Below are 15,729 nucleotides of genomic sequence, written 5' to 3'. Positions count from 1 at the left end.
TCTCTTTCTGGTATGGGTTGCAATTGTTTGAGGATTTTCCGTGCAGGTTTGAGGGAGGGGTGATACGTCATAACCAGCGATGTGCGATTTGTGGGGGGTTTTCTTCTGTAATGCAGCAGTTCTTCACGTGGTATCTGGGTGGCTCTTTCAAACGTGTGATCTATCTCTCTGGAGGAGTGTCCTTGTTGGGTGAAAGCCTTTTTAAGGTTGGTGAGGTGGCAATCCCCTTCAGTGCAAATTCAGTGGTATCTGAGGGCTTGGCTGTATATCACAGCTTTTTTGGTGTGTTTACGGTGATTACTAGTTTTGTGCAGATATGTATGTTGGTTGGTCTATGGGTTTCTTGTATAACGTGGTCTGTATTTTATTATTCTGAATACTGATCATCGTGTCTGAAAAGGAGATGTTGGTGCTGGAGTATTCTAGAGAAAGTTGGATGGAGGGATGGTGATTGTTGAATTTCTGATGGAACTCAGAGATTTCAGGTTTTCAGTCCAAATGATGAAGATGTCATTGATATATCTTAAATATAGCAAGGGTTTTATGGTGCAGTTCTTGAGGAAGTCTTCTTCCAGGTGGCTCATAAAAAGGTTGGCATACTGTGGGGCCATTTTGGTGCCCATAGCTGTTAGGATTAGATGGTCATTGTTAGTGCCCTGTGTAACTGTCTGCTAAATTATGCTTCTTCTGTACTTTAAACAAGGGCAGTATGTCATAGAAGAACATTAATAGAAACATTATTTGACCTATGCTCGATTGAAATTTAAAGTACAGTTCTACCCTGAAAAGTGTGGGCTTCCCAGTTTCCTGTTCATTCTCTTCCATGCCAAATCTCTTTGGTTTACCAGGAAAAAATAGTGTTGTTTTTCTAATATATAAGATTGATTTGGATTGCTGAAGGCAGGCTGGTTTCTTTTTTAGCTCATGCATCAGCAATAATAATTCTGTACTTGCAGCTACTTTTAAAAAATGTTGACTGTGAGAGTGTAGTCAATAGTGTGTGCATGTGTGTAAAAGTAGAGAAACCTCATGAGAGTAACCAAACATACATTGCAGAGTTCTTGATAAAAAAATATAACGTATTTTGCAGTAATGTTTTAGAGTAGAACCTGAATGTAGGAGAACCAGAGTACCAGAATATATTCTTTTACTGGGTGGTTACAATATTTTCTTCAGTATTAAGATAGTTTCCCGGGGAAATGAAAATGGGTAACAGCAGATACTTTCACTTTTGTTGATAACTCTTTTGCTGCCATATCAGTAAGACAACTGCTTAAAAGTATGAATGTTAAAGAAGAACATCACTAATCTGTACAAGAAATACAATTAAGAAAGTATTCTGTGGGTCATAAAAAGTTAGCAGGCTAGTAACAAAGTGTTTATTGTTCTGCACTGTAGCATAGAAGACCTTGGTTTGTATATCTGTTCGCAAAGGCTTGGTTCTTCAGTTATGTGTAGGGTATATCAGCACAGTACTTTGTAGTGCTATGCAGAGATACTGAACACCTGATAGGACATACAAGGACATTTCAGATATCTTTCCAGCAGTAGCATATTTGGAAGGGATGGGGGGTGAGGGGCACCAGCCTTGGGTGCTGACTGTGAGGGGGCACCAGAATCATCAACCTGCCAACCACAAGCAGGGCCAAACACAAGCATGGGTGAACCAGGTGTCTGTCCAGGCAGCTGCCCAGGGCTCAGACAGAAAGGGGCCTGAAAATGGTGATTGTTGTTGGTATTATCATCATCATCACCACCACCATCATCATCTCTAGCAAAGGAGGATCCAATAGTAAAAGTTCCCTCAGGGCCTCAGTGAGACTAGGTATGGTGCTGTCCACCAGGAGTCTGCTGCAGCAGGGGCAGCCCTGCCCTGCCAGACAGTGCAGCCCTACACCCAGCGATGTGCTTGGAGGGCAGGAGGTGAGTGGAATGAGCACAATGATGCTCTAGAGAGTTTGTCACAGCAGGCACAGCCCTGCACCCAATAGAATATCTGGGGTGAGAGGGAACAGGTGGGAGATTAGGTGCAGCTCCCAGGGAGTCAATGTCACAGGGCTACTGCTGCCTGAGCCAAAGCTGGTACAGTAGCAACAGCAGCAGTATCAACTGCCTTCAGTATTCCTTAAGACTCCCCTTTACCCACCACCCCCATCTACAGTGGTCAGCCTGCCCTCCTCTTCTTCTTCCCACTCCTCTTCCACCTCCTCCTCCTGTTCAGCTCCAGGTGCTGAATAATCTTGCTATGCATCTGTTTTGCAAGGGATCATTACACCATGGAGACATACCTTTAGACATGTAAACAGGAGTTGGAGGTCTAAATAACTAGTATGTGGGCCAAAGTCCTTTGTTATCTGGACTGATTATAATTACTGAATAAAATATAGTATTACCTGGCACCCATGAGATATTTGATATATTATTTCAATCAAAAGAGGAAAGAGGAGCAAGTGGGTGAGACATGTTTGTACCTTACATTCTTAAATAGCCAACTAGGGGAAGTATTTCTGAGAATGGGGCTGTAATTTTCCAGAGCAGAAACACAACAGTACAAAACTGAGAAAACACAAAATGTTTCTACTCTGTGGCAGTTCCAAGGAGACTTTGCAATGAGTTGTCAGTTACGAAGTGTGGGTGTAAAATGAACTTTACCGGGGAACTGAGAGGATCTGACTCTCACTTTGGCACATTAGAAATTGCACTTTTCCTTATGTATGTAAACTCTTTTTTTTTTTTTCTGAGTGAGCAGGGTTCTGTTGTGGAAGCCAGTTGAAAACAGAAGAGGAAGAGAGCATGAATAGCACACGGTTGAATAGCAGACTCCCATGGTTGCTCTTTTTAAACATGTTTATTAAAAAAAATGAACAATATAGACACATATGCAATTGATGAAAATAAGAGTTATGTAAAAAAACAACAAACCATGGGCTTGGTTCCTGGGTCCATTTTTCATTAACTCTTTAAACACTCACTTGTTTAACTACTCAGGAAAGGAAACCTGACAAAAAACTATTTTTGTAGCCTCTTTCCAGTTAAAACTGTAGCAGAACATAAGCAAAGGAGGCGACTTTGCTTAGGGATAGTGTAATATGGGAGAGGTTTTTACTCACCGGTAGTACTTCCTAGACTTGGTATGTTTTTAATATGAAAACATGTTTCCATGATTCATCACTGATACTCATAAGTATATAAATGCGTCTGCTTTGCCTATACTTTTCTGGGGCTTGAAGTACATGAATAATAACATTTTTGTTTTGATAAATGTTCAACTAGGAGTATTTAATTAGCATTTAGTTTAGTCCTGGGTTCTGTAGGAAAAGTATTCCTCAAGGAGATTCTAGGTTAGCTGGAATTATACAATAATTTAGTAGATTTGTAAATATATTGTTAATTAAGATTACATTTTATCTAAAGATGTTTACTACATAGAGCCTAAAGAAGAAAATAATGTCCATTGGCATTTTGGAAGCATATCAAATTTTTAAGGAGTGTCTACTTTTATATTAAGTTTCTATTTTAAATTATCCTGTTAAACACAGAAATATAAATGCCTTACTGGGTCAGACTAGTGGTCCATCCAGCCCAGTATCCTGTCTCCAACAGTGGCAAAACTGAATACTGTAGAGAGAGCGAGCCTTGAATTTTTATATATCTAGAGTGATCTATCTCCTGTTCAATATCCTCCCTGGCATCCACTATAATTTGTTTAAAGGTGCCAGAGCAAACATCTTTGTTCTATTCAATAGCTATGAATAGATCTATCACCCATGAATTTGTCTTTCTAAATCTGGCTTATGTTATCTGCCTCTACAACTTACTGTGGCAGTGAGTTCCATAAGTTCAGTACATGCTGCATAAAGAAGTGTTTTCTTGTTAGTTTTAAACCTGTCTCCTACTAATTTCAGTAGGTGCATCCTAGTTTTAGCATTCTGGGACTTGGGGAATTAACAGTTCCCTGTTCACTTTGGCCATACCATTCATGATTTTATAGACCTCTATCATAATCCCCCTCAGCCTTCTTCTTTCCAAACTGAACAGCCCTAGCTTTTTTAGTTTATCCTGGTATGGCAACTACTCCAAACCCTGAACATAAACAGGGGTTAGTATAATGATTATGCAAAAAAGCCATAAAAGGCCAGATTTAAGGTATTTACATTCTGGTTTTGTCTTATATCTTCTGTGGTCTTCTACATTACTTGCTTTGAAGATTGAGGCAAAGGATTAAACTGGCATAGATAGTAAGCTGGTTGCAGAGATGGAACTCTGAGTGGCCTAAACTTTAGAGGAAGTGGATAGCTGCATTTTGTGCCTGTTGTAGCCTTTGTCCATTTCTCTGTTCACATTCAGACACCGCGGGTATATCTACATTTGTGCTGTACTGTGGAGTTGACTAATTAGGTCCACAGTAAAGCATTGCTATCTACACATGTGGTGCTATCTGGCCACATTAAACTAATTAGCTCTGCTGTAGGATAGTACTGTTTGGGACAAGTACTATCCTATGGTGGAGTTATTTAATGCACTGAAACACATGTGTAGATGGTGACATGGATCAGTTGGAGCAGTGCCAGCTAGCTCCACATTGGTGCACCCTTGTGCCCCAGCCAGCCCCTCCACAATATGAAAAGCCAAGGCAGAGCAGCTCTGAGTTACAGGCTTGCCCCTTGCCAGCAAGCTCAGTGTACCGTGGTCCCTGTCACACATGTAAACGCTTCACCTGGGAATAATAAACTCTGTGCACACTGCACTGGACTTCATTCAGGCACAAAAATAGCACATGTAGATGCACTCAGTATGGGGGGGACAGGTTCTGAACGCACAGTGAAACATAGTATGAATTATCCTTCATATGTGCATTAAGCTCTAGATGGCAAACATTTTCTAGGAAATGTCTTTTCAAAACCATGCCTCCATAAAATGTTTCTCCATCAGCAAGAGAGAGACACATGTGCAAAGAACTGTGGCCTGGATTTTGTCTAAGAAGAAAGTCTAGAGTTTCCTAAAGATCGAGAAGACACAGATAGTTTCTTATCTCTAATGCTTCTGGACATTTAAGGTCAGTGAGGAGTTAAACAAGATTCCTTAGGCACATAGTGGGGCCCTATATTTTCAGTGTAAGTGAATGGATGTGTCTAATTAGTATCTCAAAGTGTTTGCACCAGCCAGTCTTCATCAGGTATATCTTGCCTGTTTTGATTGAGCCTGCTGCTATATATCAAATATTTACTTTTTTGCAGGCATTACAATATATTAGTGATGGCAGTGGGTGTATCTCTGGAGAACAATATACTTTGTCTCACATCCTTAGTGTATTGTTTGTAATGGAGTCCATATAATTTCACTGTCTCTGTAATGAATCATCTCAGATAAGTACTGAAGAAAGAGGGGTACAGTAAGGATCCATATGATGCCCCCACAGGCTTTCTCTCCAGGAAAAAGGAAGAGGAAAATTTTCCCCTCACCATGTTTTGGCTTCTGTTCAAGAGAAATAATTGGTATCAAAACAATGCTGTTCTGTCTACTCCATTTGTGCCATCTAGGCATATTAGCACTGCTTTGTTCTCTATGTCAAAAACTCCAATGAGAGCTGGTAAAATGAGCATGGAAAATGAGAGCTTAAATCCATTCAGCCTTTAGCCTTGCTGATTAAATGAATGGCAAAGTATCAGTCATTGTGAATTTTACTAATATACCCATAATCGATACCAACCTGAACAGGAGTATTTCAAGTGAAAGACTCCAGTTTTACTATACCTCATAGGCACTCATGTTTATTTTTTTGAAGCAATCCTCAAGAATGCTAATTGTTTAACTCTTTTCATTGCTTACAGGTTTCTAATCTTTATCTGTATGACAGTGTGCTTATGCTGGCCAATGCCTTCCATAGAAAGCTGGAGGACAGAAAGTGGCACAGCATGGCAAGCTTGAACTGCATGAGAAAATCCACCAAGCCTTGGAATGGAGGTCGATCCATGTTGGAGACTATTAAGAAAGTAAGAAAAGATGAATCATAAGCCTTAATGTACAATTTAAAAAAATGTGTATTGTTTGAAATTAGATTCTCTAAAATTATTTACCCATCAGTTATTATAAAAAAAAAATTGAATTGCCATCAAGATGTACGTTCAACTAGTGGTGTTATCAAGTATGTGCTTTGTGTAAGTGACAATGATGACTAGCTGTATTGGTCATTAGATGACTAGCATAGATCGGTCATTTCACAATAACAATGTAAGTAAGTAGCAGGGTGGGTCATGGATACAGGATAAGTTCCTTTTGTTAGATAAAATAGATTGGCTTTCAGGAAACAGAAAGATCATGCAGTGTTGGCTATGGTGACCTTGATTCAGATTTCACACCACTATAAAATGCTCTGTCATTTCTCTCACTCTTTTTCTTTCAAATGCACACTGAGCTTTGAACCAAAAATCTTTTCTGAAGAATCTTTTCTCAAAACCCACATGCCTCCATGAAAAAAAAATCAACTTCAGCAGAAGAAAATATTTGATTGCATTTTATTTGGTTGAAAATGTTCTGTCCTACTCTAATGACAACTCTAGTTCATTGTTCAGTTTAATCAAGGTTGAATATGTTTGACTTCCACCACTTTTATTTAGATATGAGGTGAGAATCAAGCCCAGTAGGCCTTGTACACAGGAGTTTTAATAACAATTTTTTGTCATCAAGCCTCACTTGGTGTCCTAATATGTGGTGCTCTTTCTTTTAGGCCAGACATTTAATGGGTTCATATTCTGTCCCAGAATCTAGATCTATATTCAATGAAATCAAAAGTTTTTTTGTTTTCATATTCAGCTATGGTTCTTTCTACTTTTCTGGTGGAAATTCTTGTGCAGGTAAAAGGTCCAGTGGCATTTCTCAAAACATGCAATAGCTATATCTTTATTGCCTTTCTCAGTAAGATAGTTTCGTTTGTCTGAGGCTATGTGTGAGCAATTGCAGAGCACATCATGGCTGCCACATTCAATTTCACAGCAAGCATTAGCAAAATACTTTAGGGGACTTAGAGCATGAAAGGTTCTATTCTATTCTAAAATTTCTAACATTTGTTTCCTTAGGGTCATATAACTGGGCTTACTGGTGTTATGGAGTTCAGAGAAGACGGCTCCAACCCCTTTGTCCAATTTGAAATATTGGGTACTAGCTACAGTGAAACCTTTGGCAAAGATGTGCGGAGGGTAAAGAATTACAGCTTGTTACCTTTTTTTTTTTCCTTGAAAAAGGGACATGATCTGTTTATCTGGAGAAAAATGCTGTCATTTTAGAAAGAATGCAAGAAGTGCTTTTGCTCCCAGTACAGAAGTAATTTACTTCAGAAATATTATTTTCTAATTTCTCACACAAACCTTGAAAATAATTTCATACTGTCAGGAGAGAGATGTTAAAATTGTTCTCAAATATGCAGTATTCCTTAATGTATTCTATGCAGAAGGAGAGAGCATAATGGTGAAGATGGCAGAGTCCTACCCCTATGTATTTTCATGTGAATGATGATATAATTGGCATAACCGAGACTTGTCCTAATAAGGAAACTAACTGGGGTAATAAATTACAAGAACATACAAACCTTTTTAAAATGTAGTTTTTGTTCTTCAAGAAGATATTAGGTTAGCTGGAGTGATAGGATATGTTTTTTAGTTATATTTCAGAATTTATCTGAAAGCTGAAAAAACTAAAGGAGGTATAGTAAGGGAGAAAAGGAATATGTTATACTTGAGGGAAGGAATGTCATAGACATACTAGCTAGCAAGCAGAGGCAGTTTGGAATGAGGTGGAAGATAAAACTGGCAAAAGTGATCTTCTATAGGCTGTTGTGGGATTGAAAGCTACCTAGGAAATGTTCATGCAGGTGAAGGATTATAAATTAAGGTTAGAACACAAATAGGAACAGTTGATTTGCTTGGGTTTTGAGTAGAGCAGAAAACTACAAAATATCCATGTAAGAATATGCACCATTTTTTTCAGTTAAAGTATTGCAAATTAATATTATTATTGTATTTCTTACATGAAGAAGACATGAGCAAAGGGAAGGAATAGCATGTATGATAAAAGTTTGCCAAATGTCTTGGTTTTTAATGATACTATCCATCTATTTTTTTATTATTTATCCAAACTTCGTTTTCTTATTTTAATGGACAAATGAGAACAAGGTACACATTTAGATTATTGCTTTAAAATAATACTTTTTCACAACAGAAATTACCAGAATTTGTCTGACATTTATTTTGCAAGTTACTGATGATTTCAGGTGTCTTTATTGTTGATTGCTTAATTTGAAATTACTTGGAATGTAATTTTCAAAAATTAGTGATGCTGTGCACAGAAAACCAAGACCTTGAAGTGGTCGTTAAAACAATAACAGACAGAAACACTGCAAATGCATAAAGCTCCAGGATTAAATTATTAAGCACCCTACTTTTCCAGCAAATGTCTCTGAAGAATTTAGACTGGTAAATGCTCCCTCCCTATATTCAAGTGAGTGGGGAAAAAACTACTTTTCAGTCTAATTCATTACATGTTCTACAACTTTTCTGCTTGAAATAAGGGAACATTCCTAATGCTTTGTATTCTACTTGACTGATGAAAAACTAAGATAATGTTGGGAGGCAGAACTGTCTGTTGAATAGAGCATTGAACCTCAGTTCTGTTCCTGGCTCTGTTGTAAATTTTCTGGTTGACCATGGGCAAGTTGCTTAGCAGCCTTGTGTCTCAGTTTCTCCTTCTTTAAAACTGAGATAACAAAGCTTGTCAATCAACAAGAACAGGTTTGACATTGTTGGACGTAAACTGAGGTATAAATATAAACCATCCCCTTGATTGAACAAGTGGTTCAGAAAGGCATGAGCTTTCATAGGCAACAACCTGCTTTTTCAGATGCTTAGGATGTGCCAAAGTACCATGTTTTCTCACATGTAGCACTGTTCTTTTCCCCCAAAACCAGGTGTGGAAAATTGGTGTGCACATTATATGCGAGAAAAACTAATCACCATGCATCCAGAAATTTGTTATCGGGGGAGTTGTAGCAGCACTAATTGTTGAGCCTCAGGGTGCCACAGCAATTAATGCTGCCATTGTTCCCCCACAGGTTGGACCTGGTGCATGGCTCTGGAGCCAGCATATGAGGTCAGATCTAGCATGCAGCCCCAGAGACAGCATATGGGGTTGGACTCAGCATGTGGCCTAGGACCTAGCATGCATTCCTAGGCTCAACACACTGAGTCCAACCCAGCACGTGGCTCTGGAGCCAGTGAGCAGGCTCAGTTCAGTGTTTGGCCCTAGGTCTAGCACTCTCAGTCAATCTATTGTCTCTGTCTGGTGCACGGGGCTAACAGCAGGCTTGGCTCCCTACTCACAGCAAAGAAAGATCTTTCTTTTTCTTCCGGTTTTCCTTCAAAACCAAGCTATGTTCTATATACAGAGGTGCACTATATTTGAAAAATACTACCATTGAAAGCTCATACCTCCCCCAACCGGTTAGTCTGTAAGGGCACAAGGGCACCGAAACACATGATGGAACTGTGCTGCTACACATGCTAATTAGCATGCATTGGAGCAGACTCAGTTAACTGAGTCCACTGTGAGTCTGCTGGAGCATGCTAGTCAGTGCACTCCAGCAATCCCTGCATCACATGTATTCATCATTCCCACATTTCAAAATGGCAGTGGGGGTGCTTTAACTAAAGCTTGTTGAACAAGCTTTAGTTAAAGCACCCCTGCTACCCTGTTGAAGCATGGACACTGCATATATGTGATACTGTGGATGTTTTAATTAGAGCAGCACTCACAGCCTCTCTGATTAAAGCACCCTCACCCTCCATCCTGGAGCACATGTATAGACACCCTAAGTTGCCATCCTGCCTGCCTCCTGCCTGACTTCAGACTAATACAGTTAACTACCTCTCTTTTATGATAATTTTTGGCAGTCTCCTAAAACACATATAAGAATACTGCAATAACTAGAAGAAAACAAAACTGGCTCAACTCAGATGAAATCCGTATGCTCTGAATATTACAAAAGTCAGACTACTCAGACATGATTCTAGGACAGAAACGCAAAACTGACTCACTAATTGGAATGGGAAGGATGAGATGGTACACGTAAGACATGATTAGTGTGTTAATATGTTATAAAAGAAATTAAATATTTTTGAATTTACAAATGGTGTTCAACTGACAATGTACACATTTTAATAAATGAAAAACAGTGCAGAAAAAGTAAGAGAATGTATTTTTGAAAGACAGGTACTGAGTGGAAAGCTATTTATTGCAAGGTACTGGTTTGGGCAGGAAAATATTTTGAAAACATATATTTTTCTTTTAACTAAATAGGTGCAAATAGTAAAGAAATGAGTAGAATTTTAGAGTAAAGGACTGGAAATCTATAGGAGCCATCACGGGAGATGATATTTCTCACAGGATAAGTACTGTAGAATTATCAGCAGATAGTTATTTTGAGGAAGGATTCTAACTTTTTTATCATTGCAGCAAAAATTGTTCACAGTTCAAAAATGTTTTCAAGGTTCAAGCCCCCCTCAAATATTTTCAAGGGTCAAGCCCCCCTTTCTCAAATTACCTGTGAGAGAGAAATTCTGGTTTAGCTGAACAGGGAACCCTTTTGCAAAAGTATGGATGGTCCTTTCTGTCGTGTTTCTCTTACCACATATGGGATGGGATGAAGCTTTCTCAATGGTAGCCCTATTCTTTCTCTCACCTGGACTCACATTAATGAGGAGGGTTTGCTGATGACATATGCATGTAACTATGCAAAGCCTTGTTGGACAACCAATATGAAGTTAATGTAGCATGAGATCCCTGCCCCTTAAAGGGTTCATTACAGATAACTTCCAGCTGGGAATTTGCTGAGAGAATAGATGAATGGAAGTGAAGAACTACTGGGGGTATGAAATGAAAACAGCAAAACAGAAGAAAGACCGGAAGAACTACTGGGTTCGTTCCAGCTGCTTCTTAGGGCCTTGTTACACGTTGCAGTTTTTGCTGCTCAGAGGTTGATCAGTATTAGTGCTAGCTTGATTTTTGTAGGACACATCACACCTTAGCACTAAAAGCTTTCTCTGACTACATCTCACCTGCACAGCTGTTACTTGCCACTAGAGAGCTGGCAAGCAGGGGCCTGATTAGGAACTACCACTGTGAGTTGCTACTACATAGCTGCTTAAGTCAGGACAGGCTTCTATCCCTTCTCTAGGTTGTGATGTGAGAGAGATGGGATAGTGGGGGGTGGGAACATGAAGCTGCGAAACAGAGAGGCAATGGGATGGGGGTACCAGAAATTAAATGTGAGGCATATTGAAGAGCAGTATGGACCCTTGAGCTAGCTTAAAATGAGCTAGCTCAGTACCAGCAGTAGTCTACTTATGGGTGCATGGAACCCTGCTATAAATTGCTGTGGTTAGACTGCCAACTAGCTTTCTAGGACACTTTTGATAGGATGTTTACTTCTCTGACTTACTTTCCTTATGTATAAAATTGGATTAAAATATTTTAGTCCTTTGTAAAGTAATTTGAGACCTACTGATGAAAAGGTATTTAAGAGCTGGGTGATATTATTATTGATTTCAAAAACTACAGATACAGTGAAAAGAACTAGGTCTAGGGCATTCTCTACCCTTCATGCCAATTGCTTCCCTGGTCATCAGTGCTGATGTAACTCTACTTTCACAGCATGGTCTGATCTACTGCCCTTGAGAGACCCCCATGAAAGAAAACCAAGAAACCTAGTGACTCACACCCTCCTCCCCACTTTGTTCCTGATTATATCAGGATTCATTTTGCAATCACCATTCCTGAATTCATACAGAAAACCTTGTGGAAATTTAATTGTGGTGTACCCCTTGGGAGGTAAGCAATATCACTTATGCCCTTTCACTAGCATATTTCATCCCTGTGATTAGAGAAAAGAATAGGGAGGCAGGGCTCCAAAGTAATAATTCTAGCAAGTCACTAACTTATTCCATAGTTTTGGACAGTTAACCAATCTGTGCCTATTTGTCCATAAATACAAGGAATATAATAGCAATTAAGTTCCCTCACAGGGGTGTATTTAGGTTTAGTTAATTAATGGTTGTAAAGTGCTTTGAGATTATTATCATCATCATAATTGACAAGAAAATGCTGTGGAAGTAGAAAGTGTTCTTGTTATTCATTATGTTTTAGTACATTTTACATATATTTTTAAAGCAAGCTGTTTAATTATTTCCCCAGCTGGCTGGAATGGAGGCAGAATTAACAGTTCATACACATAATATATTGCACAAGAAATATTCTGTTCAAAATTATAACATTTACTACAGGGTATCCATTTATGTCATTCCATGTATTTTTTTGTAAATTTGATTTTCTTGGAATATCTTCTGCTTCATAAAACAGCCTTTCTGTTTCTCTAAACACAGGTAGAGAGCAGAAGTTACTGTCAATAGTTTTTGTGATTCACTTAGTTTGGCTGGAGCCTTACTTATGAAGTTGAATATAATGTTAATTGTTCTGTTCTAACTGTTACTTTCACACAATTTCAGTGACTAAATCAATACCTCAAGCTCCATTAGGAAATGGCTCATATCTTCTAGGGGGTTTGAACAATTAAATGGCTGCATCTGTAAGAATATAGTAAAATCCTATACTATGGCTGCTAGAAGTTATATACTGCAGGGAATTATCTTAGGCAGTTAGTACTGTAATTGAATCAGTTTTACTCATATGGAAAAATACTTAACCAAGTTGCCTTAGTTTAGCTGCAAGGCAGATGCCTTTCTCCTGTTTGAACCATTCATAAACATACACTTGGGTGCCATAATTCAGGTTAATCTATGTTACTATGCTGTTTTTCAAATGGGATGAAGTTCTGACTGCTTGAGGTCATTAAAAATTCCATGACACTTTACAAAGATAGAGGCAATAGCACTAGCATCTTGGATAAAATCCAGTTCCTGTACATTTGGTTTAATTTCCCCATGTTCCTCTAAATGAACTGTGCGCCATGGCAGACTGAATTAGAAAAGAGCATCACCATTCATGCACAAACTAGAGGTAAATATGGGATTATGCACAAATTAGGGATAAATCTGGGATATGACCCAACAATAACCACCATTTTATACATATATATTTCTGTAACCAGGTGACCTATCCCTGTAAGAGGGGTAAGTCAGCTCTGTTGAATAGCTGCAGATGTGAGGAGGCTGCTTGTAAGGGAGTGGCTCACTGGGAGCTTAAAAACCCCACAGAGGAGAGCAGTAGACAGTCAACTATGTGGGAACAGTTGTGAGCCAGAGGCAAGTGGTAGGGTATAGGGAGGGGCCAGACTGCTGTGCTAGGGCAAGAAACCTCTGAGTGGAAGACAGGGTATGTTTGCATGTTTCTTCTGTTTAAAGATTCTGTTTGATCTATGTGAACTGGATGAGGAGCTCCTGAGAGAGCAAAAGCCCACCTGGAGAAGCTGGAAGGTGAGGCAACACATTTACAATTTCACTATAAGTGGGTGAGTCTACATAAGACATTTACTGTCTAATTTACTGTTGCCTAATTGGCTCCACAGTAAACATATCATGTCTACATATGCAGTGCTATTAGGCTGCAGGCAGCTAATAAACTCTACAGCAGGGTAGTACTTGTAAATACAAGTGCTATCCTACTGCAAAGTTATTTACTATGCATCAATGTACATGTAGACTTTGACCTGGGAGTAAATTGTGCCTGGCCAGCCCAACCAGCCAGGGGCCACACTCATGCCTGCTGCCTAGCCACATGGCTCAGCAGCTTCAGGAGCCTCATGGTCCAGCCAGCTCCTCTGGTGACTGATGCAGCCACCTGCTGCCTAGGCCTGACCCCCTGTACACCCTGCCAGGTCAGGGCTGCAACCCAGAACCCAGGCCACACTATTCCCACCAGCCAAAGCCTAGGGCTGACACCTGTTCCCCCTCACCCTGGGGCTGGCACCCCAGCAGATGTGACTGGAGCCTGGAGCCCCCCCTGGCTGCTGCAGGGGAGGACAACAGGACAGGAGCAGCCCTGGCCTGAGCTGCTCCTTCCCAGATCAATTTGCTGCTGCCCTGGGCACACATGTAGAACCTGGGAGCAGTTTACTGCAGAGCAATTTGCTCTTTGGTTTATTCAGTTGCATAGTTTTACATGTATATATGCCCAGTTTCGCATAAGACTGATGCTATTCAGTAGTTTTAAAAAAAAAACTTTTTGTAAATTCTATGAGGTTCCCTTATTTGAGGTGAAAAGTACATCGAAATATATGGGGAAATTTTTTTTATTGTTTTTCTTTTTTAAATAAAGAAGCAAAACACTCATATGAAATTTAATTTGATTTGTATAAGAATTGCCTTTCAGGTTGATGGTGAAATGAAGCAGGTTATTCGTTTCAGTTTTACAGCTATTTTTTTCAGTTAATATTTTATTGATATGATCACGGATCCTGATTCTCTGTGTTTAAAGATTGCAAATTCTCTGATTAAAATAGCAAATTCTTTGATGAAAAACCCCAAAAACCATGTTTTCTGCAATTAAAACGAAACACGACTATATATATATATAGGTATCCATTGAACACAATGTTTTATTGATATATTTCAAATTTTAAAACTATGTGGAAGCCAGCCAGTGCCTCAATTACTATAATAAAATAAATTCTAAATACCTGTACATTTTGGCATTTGATTTTCAGTTTTTTATCATGGAAAATCAGATCTCCCTTTGCCCCTTTCACTCACTAGGATGCAGGTTCAGCTGCAGCTGCCCCACCCCCCAACTGCTTTGTGGCTTTGAGTAGCCCTGATATGCCAGTACCCTGTCCATGTCATTGCTCCTCACTCCCAAGCCACAGCCCCCCAGCCCTGCTGGTGCCCCTCACTCCCCACCCATGTTCCCCTATACCCCATCAGCCATGCTGGATGGGGCCCCCAGCTGCCAGGGCTATAGGGCTAAGGACCCAGGTCCACAAACCCCTGCCCCCCACAGCAGCACCCAAGCTCTGACTGCTACCCATGGGAGGCAATGGCTGTTGCAGCAGAGCAGAGCATGGAGCCTGGCTCCCACTACCCCAAAAGTGGCATGGCTGACGCAGAGCCCATGGGGGAGTGGGAGCAGGCTGCCTGCTGTGGGCATGGGCTCCCCACCTTGTTGCCCTCCCCTCAGCATCTCTCTCACCTAGTGGGTGGGATCCAGCATGGCAAGGCAGAGCATGGTGGGCTGGGAAGGCTTGTGCCACCACTAAGAGCTCCATGCTGCCATGATGAAGTGCCTCTGCCTGTCTGGCAGCAGCAGGGGTGGTGGCACAGAGTTTTGCCCCTCATTGCTGCTGGGTGGGTAGGGGGTGCCTCACTAGGCAGCACAGGGCACCTAGCAGCAACACGAGCCTACCCGCCTTGCCTCGCTCTGCCATGTTGGGTCCTGCCTGCTGGGCTGTGGGGGCCCTGGGGGGTGGGGAGGGCAGCAGGGCAGGGAGCCCAAGCCCTCAGTGAGCAGCCCATACCCACCCTATGCACAAATCTTGGGGGCATATGTCCCCCACTCCTCCCTGGGAGTGTATGTAGCAGTGGGGAGCCAGCAACACCCCACAAGAGGAGCAACCCGCAGCCCCATCCTACTCCCTGTTCAGGTCCTGTGGCTGTACTTGGCCCTGGGCCCCAAGCACCATCTGGGCTGGGTAGCAGCCCCAGCCCTGCCCAAATCCCTCCCTCCCTCTGC

General features: G+C 40.7%; 1 protein-coding gene across 2 annotated transcripts in view; it reads left to right on the top strand.

The window, feature by feature from the left end:
- Positions 1 to 15,729, top strand: part of GRID1 (glutamate ionotropic receptor delta type subunit 1) — a 1,431,845-nt gene that overhangs the window by 1,193,690 nt on the left and 222,426 nt on the right. For both annotated transcript variants that reach the window (XM_019502226.1, XM_019502225.1), the window contains exons 7-8: positions 5,832 to 5,993; positions 7,077 to 7,196. In XM_019502226.1, coding sequence (XP_019357771.1) covers positions 5,832 to 5,993; positions 7,077 to 7,196 — 282 coding nt within the window. The remainder of the gene's footprint in view (positions 1 to 5,831; positions 5,994 to 7,076; positions 7,197 to 15,729) is intronic.

This window comes from Gavialis gangeticus, unplaced genomic scaffold, assembly GCF_001723915.1.
Source record: "Gavialis gangeticus isolate Ggan-Ray unplaced genomic scaffold, GavGan_comp1, whole genome shotgun sequence".
Classification (NCBI taxonomy): Eukaryota; Metazoa; Chordata; order Crocodylia; family Gavialidae; genus Gavialis; species Gavialis gangeticus.
This window is presented reverse-complemented; position numbering and strand designations above follow the sequence as displayed.